The following is a 17,426-nucleotide window of genomic DNA, read 5'->3' as shown; positions in this document are numbered from 1 at the left end:
GAATCAATTAATCAAGCACTGGTTGCAAACCTTAGCTCTGACACCAGGCTGTCTGGGTTTGAAACCTGCCTTCACCACTTATTGTGACCTTAAATAAGTCAGTGGGCTGAGCTGGAGAATCTCCATCAGCAAAATCAGAATAAGAAGAAAGTGATCTTTACCGAGGTGAGAAATTCAATGAGAAAACGCATGCCAACGTCTCAACACGCTGCCTGGCCCCCAGAAAGAACTCAAAAAATGAGGCATTCTTCTAGAAAGGCGAACATCCTTAATAATGAGAATTTGACCTAGCCAAAAGCTGCACACTTGACCCAAGACCCTGACAGTAAGGTGCTGGTTCTGGACAAAGGAAATTGGTGTGTTGTGGCACCTGTCTACAGGTTTGCCCTGCCCAGAGCGCTCAATTTCTAAGCAAAATCCTGTGGGCAACTTCCAATTAGAGAGGTAGAATGTTGACATCCCAATGCCTAGGACTGACCCTGGCTGTCAAAGCCCGCTGTAGCAGAACTGAGTAGGCTTCGTTCCCTGGTGAATTCACCTTTCATGCATCACTGCACTCTTCCTGCAAGTCACAGCTCCCCATGCAATTTGGGAGGTTACGGCCCTGACCCCATGGTACGCCCACAGGCTGGACGGAGTGGACTCTACTTCTGCTTTCCCTTATCAGGATCTCACAGTAAGTCATCTTACATCGTCTCCCCAGGGGACAGATGACAGATAGCTCAGAGAAGCTGCAGAGAACTTTGAGAGATAAATAGACACAGTGCTAAAAGGATACCTAACAGAATCAACATTACCCTATAAAAGCTGTGTATTCTCGTCTTGGACCATCCTTGGAGTTTATATGAGTATAATCCTCTTCTACTTACTCTGTATTCCAGCATGAAGATGCTTGAATATGTATTCATTCACTCAACAAATATTCATGGTGTGTGAGGCACATTTTTGAAGAACATTAAGAAAAAAATATGGTGGCAACATACAAAAGCGTAACAGATGGGCAATTCTTTGAGCTCCCAAAGAACAGAAAAGCCAGAGCAGGGGGATGCTGAGGGCTTCCATCAACCCTGCAGGAGGACCCTTTGCTCCTGAGATGGTACAAATAGAAGTGGAGAGGGTCTGAGTTGCCTTCAAAAAAACCATTGAGTATTTTGTTTGGTTTTGAAAGCATTTCTATACCTACATTCAGAAAAGTAAATAAAACATAAAAGAAGAATTTCGCAAGCAGTTATAAGCAATTGGCCACGTAACCTTACATAGGTCACGACATAGAATCTTGACCCCACCAGTGAGTGACCTGTCCTACTGACAACCACAGAAGTAATCACTACCCTGAATTTATGTTAGTAATTTTCTCCTTGCCTTTCTACATAGATTTACTATCTATGTATACATTTCTAAGCAATACTTTAGTTTTGCCTGTTTTAGTAACTAGGTTACATATATATTATGTATGTATGTGTATATAACATCTATGTATGTCTGTATATATAACAGATGTGTAGGTAACATATATGTACATGTATTTATGTATATAACATGGGCGTGTGTGTGTGAAATCTCACTCCTTGTTTTCTTTAGTGTCTTGCTTTTCTTGCTCAGCATCATGTGTATAAAATTTATCCAATTCACTGTACATAGTTGGTTCACATTCAAAGTTACAGGAATACACTGTAATTTACCTACTTTCCCTATTGTTAATAGCCACTTAGGTTATTTTCAGTTTGGAGAATTTTGAACCACGCTCTCATGAACATTTCTGCACATGTAAGACCTCTCTAGCCCACACCTCTGTAGGGTACATTTCTGGGAGGGGGAACACAGGGGATGGGCTGTGCATGTCCATACATACTAGATAATGCCCAGTGATTTACTGAGGTGGTTGTACCAATTAACACTGTGACCAGCAATGCGTGGGATTTGGCTTTGCTCCACCTCCTTATCCCTACTTGGCATTAACCAACCTTTTGACTTGCTAGTCTAGTGACATAATGATCTCTTGTGTTTAAATTAGCATTCTCCTGATTGCTGATAAGCTTGCCCACATTTTAATATGTTTCTTAGCTATTTAGATTTCCAACATTTGGTTTTCAGATTTTAAAACAACTGGACGGTAGATTCTGGTCAGGACATAAAAAAAAAAAGGGTCCAAAAACTAATAGAGAAATGTAATACAATGGAAATAATTCCTGGAATTTGCAAAAGTGATTCTAAATTTCATCCATAAAAATGTGTGAATGAGAAAGGATTTCTTCAAAAGTATTAAAGGACTTGCATTCCATGCTTTAAACTATTACAAAGCTATAATAAATTAAGATTGGAAAGCCACATAATATAGATACTAGTTCATAAAAATTCTTGGTTTATGAAGAACATATTTCAAATCAGCATGTAAAGGACCTTATTTGACACATGGTTGCAAAATAATTGTTTGATACTGTAACAAAAATGAAATCAGATCCTTACCACATATCTTCAGTCAAGATAATATTAATAGTTGGATCAAGAAAAATTAAACTGTAACAATAATAAGAATATAGGTCACATATCTAAAATCTGGAGGTAAGAAGGTCTTGCTAAGAGTAGCATTAAAGATAGAAACTGTAAAGTAAAAAGGCTAATGGTTTGATGTTAGGAACATAGTTCTTCATGTCAAAAATGCCAAAAAAGAACAACATCAACTGAAAAGTAGGAAATCATATTTGCACAACATATATGCTACATTAGAATTTAATATCCTTTATATCTAAGGGTCAAGAATTATTTATGTAATCAATAAGAAACAGGAAAAATGTATGAAGACCCCAATAGAAAAATGGGGAAAGAACAGGAACAGGCAATTTACAAAAGAACTGAAAAAAAGCAATTTCATGTCATAATGAGGTACCATCTTCACTTGTCTTTTTGGGAAGATTAAGATATTGACAGTGCAGCCCTGGTGAGAATGCAAGGAAGTGGACATCCTCAGACACTTCCAGACCAAATGAGTAGAAATCCTTGCAAACTTTCAGGAGGGAAATGCATCAATGTATACATTCCCTTTGACCACTGAGGATTTATCACAGGAAACAAGTTGCAGTGCACATTTCTGCTAACAGGATTTTTTATTCCAAATTTATATTTCAAAGTAAGAAGCAACCTGACATTCAACAATCAAGAATTGGTTCAATAGATTTTGATGCAGCCCTCTAACTTGGGAGCATGTGATCATTCAAAATGATAGTTAAATATGTGGGCCTGGAAAAATAAGTAGTGTCCATTGTCAAGACCCAGGCTCTGGTGTCAGAGACAAGCGGTTTGGGTTCTGGCTAAGACACGCTAATTGACAGGAGGCAGAGAGGCAGTACAGCAGAGTGATGAGAATTAGACTCTGACGTGCCTCGCAGAACGGCCTTTAGCTTAAACGATGTAACACGTGCACTCAGAGCAGTGCTTGGCCCACAGGAAGAGCTCAGTGAATGTTGCCATTATGCGCCGAGCCATCGTCATCACCCTCACCATCAATGTTCCAGACTTGAGACGTTTTACATTTGGATTTAACTTTGTGCTCTACCAGTCGCTTGCTGTGTGATTGTGACCGTGTCACTTTCCCTGTAGGCCTGCTTGTTTTTTAATCTATGAATAATAGAATAATAGTAAAACCTATTTCATAGGGTTGCTCTGAGAATTTATTGAATTTATTAAATTTATTAAAAACTTAGCAAAGTGCTTGGGACAGCAGATGCTTACTATATGATGCCTATTATTATTTTTATTTTTGGCTTTTTTGGGGGGGGTAATTAGGCTTATTTATTTATTTAATGGAGACACTGGGGATTAAACCCAGGACCTCGTGCATGCTAAGCACACACTCTACCACTGAGCTATCCCCTCCCCCCAATGCCTATTCTTATTATTGTTATTACATTATAAAGTGAACATTTAGGTTGCCAAAATATAGTACAGGTGGGAGGCAGGGTATAGCTCAAGTGGTAGAGCGCGTGCTTAGCATGCATGAGGTCCTGGGTTCAATCCCCAGTACCTCCTCTAAGAATAAATAAATAAATAAACCTAATTACCTCCCCCCAAACAACAACAACAACAACAAAATCCAGTATAATCTGACTTTTAAAAAACTTAAATGTGTTTTTGTGTGTATAGAATAAAGCTCTTCCAGGAAACCATAAATATCTACAAGTAGAGAGATGACTTTCTCCCTCACTTAGTGAGCATTTTACACATTTGTCCTAGTATATGTATTTGTTAGGTTTGGTTTCTAATTTGGAGAAGAATGTTTTCATTGGTTATGCTCTGAGCAATGTGGATGATATTCAGACAGACCAGGGGTAGGGAGAAGGAAGGACTGGAGTGTTTGGAAAGAGCATGGAGGTAGAAGATTATGAATTAAAAAAAGCAAAACTTCCTTGTTGGGTGGCAGGTGCTTAAGAGCTGGTGGACAGTTCATCTTCTGGCCAGGGCCTAGGGACTGCAGCATAAAGTGCTCAGCATCTTACATTAGAAGATGTTGATGTTCCTGTGATCTTCGTTCCATACTTCATCCTAGTTTTCTTTCTTTTTAGAATCTCTATTCCTTTCTGGTTAATTGCTAATTATATTCTACGGGAACACGATAAAATGGGTGCTGGGAATGTCTGTTAGATTTTACCAAGTTATTGGGTCCATAATCTTTAAGAAGAGAAAGCAGACTTTCCATCCATGATCTCTCTTAGAGAGCCTCCCATCCAAAAATCAAAGGCAAGGACAACTTCTGGATAAAGAGATAAGTGTTGACACTCAGCTATATGTTTGTTTAATTAAAGAAGAAACATTTCTAATAGCTTGGCCTGCCTACATTAGCTTACAACCATTTAAGAACCACAAATAATTTTTTTTTTTTAAATCTCTCTCTCTCTGTCAGGGAGTTCTAAAGTCAGAAAGAGCTTGCTTTTTTTTTTTTTAATTTAAGTTTTTTAATAGAGGTACTAGGGATTGAACCCAGGACCTCTCATGCTCTACCACTAAGCTATACCCCCCCTCACCACCCAGAAAGAGCTTGCTTTAAATCTAGGCTTTTTCCATTATTAGCCATGTAATCTTGGGCAAATTGCTTAGCTTCTTATTTCCTCGTTCTAAAATGGTGATAATTATAGTGTGCCTCGCAGGCTTATTGAGAAAAAATAAATGAGTGAATGAAAATAAAACACTTAACATGTTGTCTGGTCCCTAGAAGGCTTTCAATAAATATTAGTCATTGTTAATTATAAGGGTGAAGGTGGAGAGGTGCAGGGAACCTTGACTGGATTCCAATTTCCCAGCTCTATGTTGTGAAAAGGCTGGAAATGACAATTTTGAGGAGAATTAAATTATACAGATATTGTATTTAAAATCACTGGGGAGAGAAAAGAAAGATGGTCTTCCTTTACTCCTCTCACCATGGAAACCAGGCCTAGAAAGCCCAGATGCACATTTTCTGATTTGGCTCCAAGAAAATAGCCCTTAATGTGGAGACCCAGGAAACCTGGGGAATCAACTCATCAGACCAGCAGGCTCAGAGATTCCTTTTTATCAGCTGAGCACCGTGGGTTTTAGGCAGAAAAATGGGCTGAATTATATGTGCCCATTATTTCTGAAGTAAAAAAAGAGACTTTTCCCTCCCACTGATAATTGGAAGCCAGGACATTTGCAGTTGTTCAAATACCATATAAAATAAGGCTCATAAGAAAGAAATCTTCTCTGGGGAAGTGAGGTGGCCCGGCATGGTGGGGTTCTCTTTTCCTTTCTCTCTTTAGTTCCATGAGGAAGAGAGCCACATATTAAAAGGAAGCGGCATTGCTCTTATCCTTAACTTCAAGTTCAAATACTTTGGCTGCAAATGGCACGCCATAGCTAGCAATTTGTTCCACCCCAGAGTTAATTCCACCAGTTTAACCAGCAACATCTCCTGCTTTAAAGCATCTCAACTAATTAGGGTAAGAAGCCTGAACAGTTTTGACTTTTCTGTCATCCGCTAACAACTATGCAGTGTTAAGCTGCCCGTTTTTGATGGGTACGGACAGGGGTCCTTTAATAATAACTCATTCTGTTGCCTAATACAGTTGAATCCCTTTTGCTTATTAAAACATTTACATATTTTAAAATTCAGCCCTGTGAATATTAAAATGAGTCTCATATCTGAGTCAAAACTTACCCACCCCGCCAGGCTGGATTCAGCCACCTTGGTGTCGGGATGGACAGCTGAAGTGGCTCTCACACCTCCTCCTCCATCTCGGGGAGAGCACTGTTTGATTTAGATTGTGGAAGGGGAATAGCAGAGGCAGAGGGATCCTAACACAGGTAACTTGCTTGGTCCCCGGGATGATCTCTCTCTAGTGGCTTCTGATAGCTCAAAGTTCATGGTCTGTGGACGAGGCTCTCACCCCTGCCTGCATATGTATAGAGCTTTCAAACCACCCTATGTTCGGGTGTCACCTCCAGAGAGTCTGATACAGCTGGATTCTCTTGGAACTGGTGGTGTCGCCATTAAGTCACGCTGACGGGAGCCTCCCTCCCTCCCTTCCAGGCAGCACACCCCGAGGCAGTGGAGGGCCCGCTATGAAGCTGGACCACACCCTCTGGCTAATCCGCCTCCCTCCAGCTCCCCCACACTCTCACGCACTGCTGCAGATCTCTGCCCGCTACTGCCATGGTCCCCAGCAAGACCTGACTCCGAACTACCAACCCACTGTGGCCAACTCCGGCTCTGTGAGCCCAGGGAGCAGTCAGCAAGCCAAGTGACGAAAGAATGGAACCCCAGGTGCCTCTCCTCACAGCCACGCCCAGACTCGACAGAGAATTCTCTTGAGCTCTGACTTACCTGCCTTAGGAACAGCCGCGGGGGGGTGGGGGGGGAGGTACCCGGTGCCCCCAAAGGGCAAGGCTTCTCCCTTTATATCCCTGGGGTGGATGGGAGGTAGGGCTAGTTCTGCTACAATGATGTCTACTCAGAGTTGGCCGCCTTCAACAACAGAACTTAGGATTTGTATTACTTTGTGACTGTTAACACAATTAATTGTGAGACCTACTTGAGAATTTGGGCACCTAATGCTACCTTTCAGTCACCCTTTGGATAAGTTTCAAATCTTCAAGCAAAGTCCAGGTCCTCTTCTTTAAAAAGGAGAATTCATAGGATTGTTGTGATAAATCTAAAACCAACATTGTAACTGGAAGGCACTTTGCGAACTTTATATAGCCCTGTGCATATTATGCAGTATTATGTAAATCACGGTTATGATAATACTAATGTCACTTATTACCATCTTACTTATTGCTGCATCCTCTCTGTTTGATTCCGTTTTGTTAAACTCGTTTTATTTAGAAAGTCAGCTCCTTAGGCTGGAGCCCCAGTCTGTTTTGCTCCCTGTAAGATCACCAGCACCTGAAACAGTGCTGAGCACACAGAAGCAAGCAGTAGGTATTTACTGAATTAATTACTAATATTCTTCATCAGGAAGGAGGGAGTCTTCCTGATGAGTCCTAAATAACTCATAGAATAGTGTTTTCACATGTAACCCAGGGCCCTCCCGAGTCAAGATCAGATTGGGTGCTTGGCTAAAAGGCGATTCCCGAGGCTCACGTGAGACCTGGGAAACCAGAAGCTGTGCAGGTAAAGTCAGAGAGGGCCTTATTTCTAGCAGCAGGTCCCTGCAGATGACCGGACCCGTTATCACAGTGTCCACAGCAATGAAAAGCAAACCCCTGCGCTCGGTCACGACGGCGGCTCGGGGTGGGGGCTGGGGGGTGGGGGGGTGGGGGCTGGGGGGAGGGGCGCCTACCCATGTACGGCTTGGTGCCGGCCACGGCGGTGATGCGCACGTCCGCGGGCAGCGTGGTGGCGACGTTGAAGTCCGTGACGTGCGCGTGCCCTGCGAGAGAGGAGGGCCACAGAGAAGTCAAGCCCCGCCCAGCCACGCCGCGCGCCGCGCGCCTCACCCCTCACCCCAAGCTTCTGGAAGCTTCGTCCGTCAGTTCTTGTGCGCCCCCGGCAACCGGGCACACGGAGTTGAAATCAATTATTCTATCCTCGAATAGTCTTAAACCAGCAACCCTCCAGCGGCCAGAACCTGACAGGAAAAGGTTAGTGTCTGGTTGTAAATTTGTAGTTAAGCCTCAGAAAGTTTTAACCTCGGTGGTGAAGAGCTTACGCTCTGGTAAATTCTACGTGGGCAATCTTTGTCTGTCGGCAGCATTTTAAGTTGCTGCAGCCTAGAGCTAGCCGAAGTGCCAACTTTCCAGGCACTTCTGACGGGATCCTTTTTCTTTTTTAAAGAGACAGACATTGTTAATACAAAGCGGACCCGAATGCGGATACGTATATTTATTTCTTTGCCAAGAAAGAGTTCTTTTCTCTCCTTGTTTTTCCTAAATATCATTAGTAGTTTTTTTTTTTTTTTTTTTTTTTTTGGTCTGAGAGTTCAGGTTGTCCCCCAGTGATGCCCAACAAAATAACGCATCAAGGGAAAGCAGAGGGGGCGGGGGCAGGGGGAAGTCAAGTTTTATTTTTAAAGAGGCTGTATAAATAAAGAGCCCTAGACTGGGAGCGAGGACACCTGGGTCGTGCCCGGAATTCTGCGCCTAATACACTGTAGATTTCAAGTCTCTTTCCTGTGCTGAACCTGCATTTCCCTAAAAAAAAAAAAAAAAAAGAAAAAAAAGAATAGGTGGACTAGCTGTCCTCTAGGATCTCGCCTGTTTTAATATTCATGGCGACATAGACCGGGTCTCACACTTGAGTTCAGCAGGGCGCGCACCCTACAAGGTGTATCAGGGAGTGGGAAAAGGGCGGCGCCAGAAGCTCAGGCAGACCGGCCCGTCCTGTTAGCTGCTGGCCCGAAAGTCACCTGTTTTGAGAGGATCTTGAAGTGCTGGCATTTCCATTTGCGTGCTTCTGTGGTTCTGATGAGCTATGGTGATAACTGGAGAGGATGTCACCGGATTCTTTTTCCACTCCCACAGTCCACCACCCCCTCTGCCAACTTCACTACCTACTCCATGAGAGCACCCAGCTTGCTCTAACCCTGCTCTTTATCACCAGGGTTTTGTTTTGTGCAAAAGGTGTTTTGTTTTTATCAGATGACATTCTAATAAAGCAAAAGCAGCACTCACTGAGCTGAAAGATGAGGTAGGTATTCTTGCATAAATGGTACCAAAAGAGAGGATTTCAAGAACTCACCCTATTGTAATATTGGTCGTCTCAGTTTTTTCTTTCTCTGTTTCTTCACCCCGGGTCACACCCAAAGCACTGAATCAGTGATTCACAAGGTTTGATACAAAATAAGTCAGCCTGGAGGCTTAGTGATTGAGAAGAGCCTGTTTTCTGGAGTCAGACTATGTGGCTTCTAGCCCAGGTTCTACCCCTAACTAGCTGTGCTACCTTCAGGTGACTTGCCTTCTCTGTAAAGCTGGAATATAGGAATAGTCTTCTCATGAGGTTGTTGGGAGGATCAGGTGAAATAAGGCTGTGGAAGACTTAGCATTTGGCAGGAAGTAAGTATCCAATTGTTTGGTATTTGTCATGATCAGAAACTCCAGTGTCATTTTGCAGAACACACCTGCCCGACTTGACTCTCCTGAGACGCCAGTGCAGTGGGACTGATAGGAGAGCCAGGCATCCACGTTAAAAACAGTAACAGGAAACTCCACCAGTAATTCAGATGGGCAGCCAGGCATGGGACCCTCTCCTTGAGCCTGGCAGGTGTTCTAAGCCGGCTCAGTCCTGAGATTGTCTATGCTCGTGTAGCAGTAGAAGGACGAGGATGTTGTAGAGCCATTTGGTTTTCTCACTTTAGGCTAGCAGAGTAGTCCCTGTTTTATAGAAGAACTGTTTGTGGCTAAGTTTTCAGGGCTCAGCAGTAGCAGAGCTAGGATTAAGATGTAGAATTTGGTCCAGGACTCCTTTGGTGAGTGATCAATCTCCCCAAAACTTTTTGTGCTATATGAAGAGACCAAAGAGCTGAGCAAACTAAAAGAACTACCTTCTGGTTGACTCAGGGTTTAGTTCTCCCCACAGAATGCATAGGAAATGATGGGGAAGAATTATTTAAGGGTCAGGATCTACCAGAACCTCTAGCCTTGAGCCCTCAAGGTGAACAAGTAAAGCAGAGCTTCACGGAGCCGGTAGCCACCAGCCCAAAGTCTCAATTCCAAGTCCAGGATGCTGCCCTGCTTCCCTCTGCTCACCTTGAGGCTCTTTCTGCCAGGTTCCCTTCTGTGCCAGGTGGGAATGAATCTGAGAGCCGGCCCCCAAAGGAAGGTCTGGTGATTTTATATATATATATGTATATATATTTTATTGAGGTACAGTCAGTTTACAATGTTTTGTCAATTTTTGGTGTACAGCATAATGCTTCAGTCATACATGAACATACATGTATTCATTTTAATATTTTTTTACCATAAGTTATTACAAGATAATCAAATATATTTCCCTGCGCTATACAGCATGAACTTGTTGTTTATCATGTATATACATATATATATATGTACATATATATACACACACACATATGTATGTTAGTATCTGCAAATCTCTAACTCCCAATTTATCCCCTCCCACCTCCCTCCCCCACTGGTAACCACAAGTTTGTTCTCTGTGTCTGAGAGTCTATTTCTGTTTTGCAAATAAGTTTGTTTGTCTTTTTTTTTTTAGATTCCACATGTAAGTGATATCATATGGTATTTTCCTTTCTCTTTCTGGCTTATTTCACTTAGAATGACAATCTCCAGGTCCATCCATGTTGCTGCAAATGGCATTATTCTTTTTATGGCTGAGTAGTATTCCATTGTATAAATATAAAACAACTTCTTTATCCAGTCAACTGTCGATGGACATGTAGGTTGCTTCCATGTCTTGGCTATTGTAAATAGTGCTGCTATGAACATTGGGGTGCACGTATCTTTTTGAATTAAGGTTCCCTCTGGATATATACTCAGGAGTGGGATTGCTGGATCATATGGTAAGTCTGTTTTTAGTTTTTTGAGGAATCTCCATACTGTTTTCCATACTGGCTGCCCGAAACTACATTCCCACCAACAGTGTAGGAGGGTCCCCTTTTCTCCACACCCTCTCCAGCATTTATGGTTTGTGGACTTTAGAATGATGGCCATTCTGATTGGTGTGAGGTGATACTTCATTGTAGTTTTGATTTGCATTTCTCTGATAACTAGTGATATTGAGCATTTTTTCATGTGCCTATTGTCCATTTGTATGTCTTCATTGGAGAATTGCTTGTTGTAGGTCCTCTGCCCATTTTTGGATTGGGTTGTTTGTTTTTTGTTATTAAGTTGTATGAGCTGTTTATATATTTCGGAAGTTAAACCTTTATCAGTCATATACTTGCAAATGTTTTCTCCCATTCCATAGGTGGTTTTTTTTTGTTTTGCTTATGGTTTCCTTTGCTGTGCAAAAGCTTTTTAAGTTTAATTAGGTCCCATTTGTTTATTTTTGCTTTTTTTCCTATCGTTTGGGTAGACTGCCCTAGGAGAACATTGCTGAGATGTATGTCAGATAATGTTTTGCCTATGTTTTCTTCTAAGAGGTTTATAGTGCCTTGTCTTATGTTTAAGTCTTTAAGCCATTTTGAGTTTATTTTTGTATATGGTGTGAGAGACTGTTCTAACTTCATTGATTTACATGCAGCTGTCCAGTTTTCCCAACACCATTTTCTGAAGAGACTGTATTTTACTCCATTGTATGTTCTTGTCTCCTTTGTTGAAGATTAGTTGACCAAAAGTTTGTGGATTTATTTCTGGGATCTCTATTCTGTTTCATTGATCCATATGTCTTCTTTTGTATCAATGCCATGCTGTTTTGTTTACAGTAGCTCTGTAGTATTGTGTGAAGTCTGGGAGGGTTATTCCTCCAGCTTCATTCTTTTTCTTCAGTAATGCTTTGGCAATTCTGGGTCTTTTGTGATTCCATATAAATTTTTGGATTATTTATTCTAGTTCTGTGAAAAATGTCCCAGGTAATTTGATAGGGATGGCATTAAATCTGTAGATTGCTTTGGGTAGTATGGCCATTTAAACAATATTAATTCTTCCAATTCAAGAACATGGGATATCTTTCCATTTCTATCTTTATTTTTTTCTTTTCTGTTTCTTTAAGTCATCTTTAATTTCCTTACTCAGTGTTTTGTCATTCTCCACGTATAAATCTTTCACTTCCTTGGTCAGATTTGTTCCTAAGAATTTAATTTTTTTTGGATGCAATTTTAAAAGGGATTGTTTCTTTACTCTCCTTCTCTGATATTTCATTGTTAATGTAAAGAAATGCCACTGATTTCTGTATGTTCATCACGTATCGTGCTACCTTGCCAAATTCTTTTCTCAGCTCTAGAAGTTTTTGCGTGGAGCCTTTAGGGTTTTCTATATATAGTAGTATCATGCCATCTGCATATAATGGAAGGTCCCGTGATTTTAAAAGAAGACCTGACTTAGTCTTAGACCTGCTGATTGAGGGACCACTCTGGCCTCTTCCAGAAGCCCAGGTCCTGCGGGACCCTTAGAATGGAGTCTCTCAGCCTGGCACCACTGAATTCTGGGACCCAGTTGCACTTTGCTGTGAAGGCTGTCCTGTGCATCGTGGATGCTTAGTTGCCTCCCTGGCCTCTACCCACTAGATGCCAAAGGCACTTCCCGCTCCTGGCTGGGACCCTGACAATCAAAAGTCTCTCCAGATATCTCTCCATGCCTGCGGGGAGAGGCAGTAGAGCAAAAGCATCCCCAGTTAGAACCACTGCCTTACTGTGAAGTTTTTCAGGTACCAGGCTCAGAACGTCCTGACTGAGCACGCAAGGGGATGATTTGCCTGTTCTTTCACCTCGGTACCCTGTGGTGCAGAATCGCATTAAAAATCGGAGTTCATAGTATTGAGTCACTGAATTTAGTCATCATCATGGTCGTTATTTATCCTCTTTCTCACTGTGCCTGTATTCAGCCTGAGGATCCTTCTCAACACAGCACTCACAGACACCAACCAATTGGTTGGTGTTGCCCCTAACTTTTCAGAATTTGCCCAACTCAAAAATGTTTAGATTGTGTGTGCCACATTTTTTTAGGATTCCTATTAAAAACGCATCTCCTTAGGCACTGAGGCTTATAAATCTAATTATCTGTGGATAGGGTACAGTGTTCTACTGTTTGTGTGTGTGTGTGTGTGTGTGTGTGAGAGAGAATGTGTGTATGGTTTTTAAGGTGCTACCCACTTGATTTTTAGGTATATTTTGGGACTCTGCAGGGGGAGAAGCTGTTAAGGTAGCAGGCTTAGTTCTTCCTCACACCCCCCAAACTGAGTTTTTGCCTTTCTCTTGTTCCCTATGACTAGGGATGATATTAAGAAACCTAACTTATGGATTATGCAGTAATTGTCATTCTCTCAGATATACCAGAGAGACATTATTGTTCCTTTGTCTGCAGCATTTATTTCCTGAACACTGTAGGGAAAACACAAGAATTTTAGATACTGTAGCACTAATAGAATTGGATAGGGTACTTAAGTTGGTAGGATATGAAAAATATGTATCAGGGTGGTTGGTTATGAGCCATCCAAGATCTAATGCCATCTTAGGCTCTGAACTAGTGCGTGAGACATTTGGGCAGAACAGTAACAGGTATGCTTTAAATTAAAAACATTTTTTAAGTCCAATTCTGATGTGTAAGAAATATTCATTCACACCAGTGGAAGGAGTCTCCATTTACAGAAGAATTTAGCTCCTTTAAATTTCCATCTTTTCTGATGAACACGAACCAATATGAATCAGTAAGAATAAAATAAAGTTTCTGCCTGTTACTCATGGTGGTGAGTTAAAATATAAGTCACATGGTGTCATACACAGCTCAGCTGGAGAAATGATTATAGGAGGCGTATCAGAGATAAGCGATTATCCTTCGCAGTTGCGAACTCCCTGTGCAAGAGGCACATGTAATGGTCCGTAAGGGTTGAAATGTTATAAATGTGGACAGAGGAGACAAATGAGGGTTTCAAATATGAGACAGGGAAAATCACACCGGAAAATACTCCAAGAGGCAGGCACTGGTTTCTGGTCTGTTGGCTTTTGCAGGAGCAGCTCTACACAATGAGCTGGGGAGTGGGGGCCACCAGGAATTTCTTCATTTAAAAGTAGTTAATTATTGTCCCTGAGCAATGCCTGAAAGTCTTAGCTTTTCAGAATCTGAATAAACAGAAAACAAATAACCTCAAGAAATGATCATCTCCAGAAAGGGTTCCCAGGACAATGCTTAGAGTGTGGCTCTCAGTCTTCTTTGTTTGATTCTATCTCATTCACATATCCAGTCCTTCCCAAAGCAATGTTTCTCTTCTTGGCTGGAGTGATTCTTCAGTTGAGTTTAGGATGGGAATAAAATACAGAAAAACCCACCCCTAAGTCATTGTCCAGCCCCCCAAATTTAAGAGTGAAAAAGGTCTTTGTAAATGGTACACCAGATAACAGGTGTAGACTGGGACTGGCCCCATAGGCAGACGGGAGAACAGCTCATTGTCCCTAAGCAACAGAGTCCCAGTCCAACCAAGAATAAAAGGCCCGGACAAGTGGACTTAGCCCCCTGCACGCATGAAGGAAAGGCAGAATGGGCTGCTGAAAGTGTAGCTGCCAGACAGTAAAGGGTCACACAAAATTTTTTAAACACAAGACCTAACAAGTAGACATATCATCTTTGGTATATCCCTTCTGGAATCAAAAGAATTCTTCAGTAAAGACAGGAAGGTCCCCAGCTTTCACTGATTCTATCTATCTGATACAGACAGAGTCACATAAAGCAAGGTGAAGTCGTCTAAGCTTCCCTCCCTGGGGCAGAAAGCCCCTACTACCTCATGGGGTCACAGCAGTAGTTAACTTTTATTGAGTGAGTTCCCTGTGCACATGGCAATTAAGCACTTTATGAATAGTATTTCAGCGTTTACAACAACCCTGAGAAAGAAGAACTTTTGATCCCTGAAGAATCTAAGGAGCAGAGAAATTTTAGGCAACCTGCTAAGACTCTCAGAGTTGCTGAGTGAGCAAACTAGGTTTCGAGCTCAGGCAGTCTGTCTCCAGAACCCACGCTCTTACTGACAATATCCCCTAATTACTCTTTCCCAAGGGTAGTCTGAGGGTGGTTAAACTTGAAGATTAATTCATTTCTGAACCTTTCTCCTAGTTTACCGTCACCAAGTTGACAAGAAAATGACAAGGAGAAAGAAGCTGAACAGGACGACCTCATGGTCAAGGTAAGATGAAACCAAGTTTGAGACCTGAAATGGAAACACTGTTCTCTGGATGGAAGGTAAATCTTAAAAAGGTTTCGATTGACAAGACCTATATGTCTCCATTCAGGGCCCCAACAAATGATGGAGAAATATATTGGGCACAGAAGTGAGTGGTTGAGGGGGAAGCAGGGACAAGCTCGAACCAGGTCTGCCTGACCAGCCTGTGCCTTCACAAGGTTATGTGGGGTTTCTTTGCATCAGCGGGAGAGGGGATCCTGCTTCTTATTTGAGGCAGAGATTCTTGGTGTTTTGATGAAAGTCACCTTCATGATAAGTCTCACCACTGCCCACATTTCTGAGATTCAGAGAATCTGTTCCCCAGTGTCAGAAGCCGTAAAGGGAAGGAAGAAATAAGGCACTGGAGGAAAGTGGAAAAAATCTTTTTAGACAGCTCATAAATAAATGATGACCCTGAGCTCTGAAATCGGAGGTCACACGCAGACGTGTTTCTTAACCCTCTAAGCACATGTGGCAGTCTGACAAGTCAGGTTTAAAATGCAACTAGGTAAATAAATAATGAGTGATGGATGGTCCATGGAGTTTCAGTCCCACTTGCAAATCCCTTTTGTAAAAGCAAAATGAATACAGAGCTTTGCAGATCTGGGACTCCCTCACCTAGTGGCTTTCTAAAAATCTTAACAAGGATCCTACTGCCTCTGTACCATTTATGCCATGCGGGCTGTGTGTCCTACAGGTCTGCTCTGAGGGACCAGTACATCCCAAATGTACATTAATATTAGGAAAAGATTATACATATTTAATCATTGTTGGTCAAAACTTGTTCTATAGGACATCTCCCATCAGTGTTTCTTGAACATACATTTATCACCTTCATGGTCACTGCCATATCCGTCTGTCACTTTCATAGCTGGGTACCACAGATACTCTGATCTGCTTTATATGTGTCTCTGAATAAGCTGATTTTTTTTAAACGGAAAAAATCTTTGAACAGAGAACTTGATCTCTCTTCTGTACGTGAAAAACCAATTTGTCCTCACGAGATGGAAAGCATGAAAGTAGATGCAGTGAGAACAAAACAGTGTCACAAATCTCTAGGTAAATACTATTGCCTGCCAAATGCTCTAATCTTAAGGTTTGTTTCGTCTTTATGAAAAAAAGGGAGATGATTGTTAGAGAGGTATTAAGTCAAATTAGCATCAAAAAACAAACAAACAAAACTGGGGTGGTTTTCTTGAAAAATTCAGTAGGAGTGGAAGAAAATTGAAAAGAGAATGTAAATTCAAGTTTTTTTTTAAGGGTATACTGGTTTAGTATGCCACTGCAGTAAGTGATTGTCCCTCCCACCATAAAATTGAGTTTGCACATATAATTCAACTGAATCGAGCAAGACACTTTCCCACACGTAATACTCCTTTACTGGGGAGAATCAGCTTGTTCCGCATGCATGTCATGTAGCTGATTGCAAACAAATCATTTACTTACCATGTTCATCAAGCAAAATGTTGTCAGGCTTCATATCCCTAGGGGAGTAAAAAGAAAGGAGAAAGTTGCTTATAATAAGACAAACAAGAAAGAAACAAACAGAACTAAAGGAGAAAGGTGAACATGCTCAGAAATGGTAGCTCGGGTTGAGACTGTACTAGCCCCACATTACTCACAGTCTCATTCACTTCTCACAATGAATTGACCAGATGCTTACCGCTGATACCCTCAATTTCTAGATCAGAAAACCAAAGCTTAAAGAGGTTTAAGTAATTTAATTCAAGGTCACAGAGCTCGCACATGGAAGAGCTGGGCTCTGAACCTGGGTCTCTCTGGGTTCCAAAGCTTAGTATCTTAATGTCTTTAACATATTACACCCAAGAATGTAAATATTACCCCATAGATCATATGGCATTTAAATTGTCGTAAGGTAGTAGTACTAATCACATTTTCACCTATGGAACTCTAGAGCTACACTGACGAAGTGAACTTAAAGACTATAACACGAGGCGGGGGGGGAGGGTACAGCTCAAGTGGTAGAGCCCATGCTTAGCATGCACCAGGTCCTGGGTTCAATCCCCGGTACCTCCTCTAAACATAAATAAATAAATAAATAAAACCTAATTACACCCCCCCAAATAATGAAAATAAATAAAAAAAATTTAAAAAGACTATAAAATGAGAAAGAAAATGTGATTGTATT

The 17,426-nt window shown here is 41.6% G+C and overlaps 1 protein-coding gene and 1 long non-coding RNA gene across 3 annotated transcripts in view; one reads left to right on the top strand and one right to left on the bottom strand.

Moving 5' to 3' along the window:
• STK32A (serine/threonine kinase 32A) overlaps positions 1-17,426 on the bottom strand; it is a 112,118-nt gene that overhangs the window by 17,064 nt on the left and 77,628 nt on the right. For both annotated transcript variants that reach the window (XM_032477048.1, XM_032477047.1), the window contains exons 6-7: positions 16,724-16,761; positions 7,791-7,880 (exon numbers count right to left, since the gene is read on the bottom strand). In XM_032477048.1, the coding sequence (XP_032332939.1) occupies positions 7,791-7,880; positions 16,724-16,761 (128 nt within the window). The remainder of the gene's footprint in view (positions 1-7,790; positions 7,881-16,723; positions 16,762-17,426) is intronic.
• Positions 7,809-17,426, top strand: part of LOC116662760 — a 30,740-nt gene continuing 21,122 nt past the window's right edge. The window contains exons 1-2 of the long non-coding RNA XR_004318782.1: positions 7,809-8,091; positions 15,172-15,241. This is a non-coding gene — a long non-coding RNA (uncharacterized LOC116662760). The remainder of the gene's footprint in view (positions 8,092-15,171; positions 15,242-17,426) is intronic.

This window comes from Camelus ferus, chromosome 3 (genome assembly GCF_009834535.1).
Source record: "Camelus ferus isolate YT-003-E chromosome 3, BCGSAC_Cfer_1.0, whole genome shotgun sequence".
Lineage (NCBI taxonomy): Eukaryota > Metazoa > Chordata > Mammalia > Artiodactyla > Camelidae > Camelus > Camelus ferus.
Note: the sequence above shows the minus strand (reverse complement) of the source record. Positions and strands in the feature narration are given on the sequence as shown.